General features: G+C 34.0%; 1 protein-coding gene across 3 annotated transcripts in view; it reads right to left on the bottom strand.

Moving 5' to 3' along the window:
- Nucleotides 1-209: 209 nt before the first annotated feature.
- The window catches only part of LOC106958876 (transmembrane protein 106B), a 14,035-nt gene continuing 12,019 nt past the window's right edge, over nt 210-2,225 (bottom strand). For all 3 annotated transcript variants that reach the window (XM_015051025.1, XM_015051027.1, XM_015051026.1), the window contains exon 8: nt 210-1,670. In XM_015051025.1, the coding sequence (XP_014906511.1) occupies nt 1,550-1,670 (121 nt within the window). In that variant the 3' untranslated portion in view covers nt 210-1,549. The remainder of the gene's footprint in view (nt 1,671-2,225) is intronic.

The following is a 2,225-nucleotide window of genomic DNA, read 5'->3' as shown; positions in this document are numbered from 1 at the left end:
GTCAAATTCACCTGTTATATGAACATTTATCAAGACGTGTAAACATTTCATTTTACTCTAGAAGCAGAAACCCATAGTTTAAATAAATGGCTAAATCTGGCACTTTTACAGGATTCAATGTTCACTAATGTGAAACAAACATGGACTTGGCGCCACCCAGTGGCAACAAGGAAAACTAACAGTTTCCCCAACAAAAACACAGAAACATACAGAATGGACTTATAATTTTAATTTCCACTTCATGCATCAAAAGCCACAAAAACCAAACTAAAAACTATGCACATCTATACTGTTATAATAATAATGACGGCGCTTGGAGTGTAAAAATGGTAGGAAAAGTCACATTAAGGTTTCAACATTAGTCAACCTGGATGATTACTAATTAAGTTAGACGGAAAAACTTAGTTTAGTTGGAAAATCTAATAGTTTCAGAGCACATTAAATGGATTAAAATGAAATAAAAAGGGTAGCAACAAACAGGAGAAGAACTCATGATTGAGTATTAAAGTTACACAGTGCAGAGTGGATAAAAAAAAGAACAGCAAACTGTACAAAGCTAAGTTGGAAAAAAGCTGATTTCGGTTACATTTTTATTAAAACAACCCAGAAAGAGTACATTTGCAGATTTGTATTTTTAGCCTTTTGTACTGTGCTGATTTGGACCAAAACAACAACATTTTCCCTTTTTCACACTTTTTCTTCCTTTTAATCACTAAATAAAATCAGTTTACTTTAAAACTTTTCACATTTGCCTTTAATTGTGCTTGATGATAACAGAAAGAAAAGAAAAAGTGACATGAGATAGCTGTTAATATTGCACTACTTTACATCAAAGGACCATAAGTGAAATAAAATAATTTTTAAAAAAAAGTTTCGTATGGATAGAAATGTAGCTCAGTGGTTTTCTGTCTCAGCTTGCCGACAGAGGAAAGAGGTTTGCAACAATCCAACTTCCACTAAAACGCTCTAAAGTGCATCAAATCTATTGCTTTCCAACAGGTTGAACATGGAGGAACACTGCAAAAACAAAATCTTACCCCGTATTTTTGGTCTAAATTCTAGTGCAAATATCTTAGTTCACTTAAAATAAGACAAAACTAACTTACAAGTAACTTTTCAGGAAGATATGGTACTAGATTAGTTTACTTTAAACATTATAAGTGAAATAACTTGCCAGTGGAACTAATACTGGGTTGCTAGGCAACGGGCTGGGCTAGGCTGGGGTTGCTAGGTAACGGCGCAGTAAGAAGGAAGTATTCACCTTCAAAACACTCCTACATCTTTCTGAAAAGTTACTTGTAAGTTAATTTTGTCTACCAAGAAATTTGAACTGGAAACCAGAGTAGCAATACTTGGTAACGTTTTGTGTTTTTGCAGTGGGGAACTCTGCAGTCTAAAAGGGGGAAAACGTCAAATTTCAAAGCACATACTGCAAAAGATACTGTGAAGGAGGTCAACGTTTTAGGCCAGATGAGTATTTTAGGAGAAACTATTTTCACTGAGAAATGAGTTTACACATGGAGGTTTGCTGACGGAGACTTTTTCCTTCCTACTGGTAGACCTGAACATGGCCGTGCATGGAGGTCGTGTTCCCGCCGCAGTCCACGTACTGGTACATTTCCTGAGAGACCTGCTCCGCGTGACCGAAGTACGACGTCGTTACCGTCACCCTGAAACAAAAACAACGCAGTGACTGATTTATGCACAACTCCTCACTGACTGGTTTTCAAGTTTAACCTCAATGCAGGGTTGTTTTTTTTTAAGTGGGCCGCCACCAGCGGTGTTGAGAAGGTTGCAAAAAATAAAATAAAATTGAATCTTATTAAGTTTTTATCATTTGTTTTTTTATTATTCAAAAAAATTTTTTTTACATAAAAACAATTTTTCTAGCAAATTCCTGAGATTAATCTCAAAATTTCAGAATTTTCTTACAATTCTTTTTACTTTTCAAACACAGAAATTTCCAAGTTTTTAACTCAAACATTTCTGAGATAATGTTCAAAATTTCTGATTTTCTTTTAGCAAATTTCACACTTTCAAACTCAGAAATGTCAATTTTTCTGAGGTCAACCTCAAACTTTCTGAATTAATTTTTTAGCAAATTTCACACTTTCAAACTCAGAAATGTCAATTTTTCTGAGGTCAACCTCAAACTTTCTGAATTAATTTTTTAGCAAATTTTAAACTTTCAAATTCAGAAATTTCTTAATTTTTCTCAAAACTTT

This window comes from Poecilia latipinna, unplaced genomic scaffold (assembly GCF_001443285.1).
Source record: "Poecilia latipinna isolate Pla-1442-1.1 unplaced genomic scaffold, P_latipinna-1.0 Scaffold1024, whole genome shotgun sequence".
NCBI lineage: Eukaryota > Metazoa > Chordata > Actinopteri > Cyprinodontiformes > Poeciliidae > Poecilia > Poecilia latipinna.
This window is presented reverse-complemented; position numbering and strand designations above follow the sequence as displayed.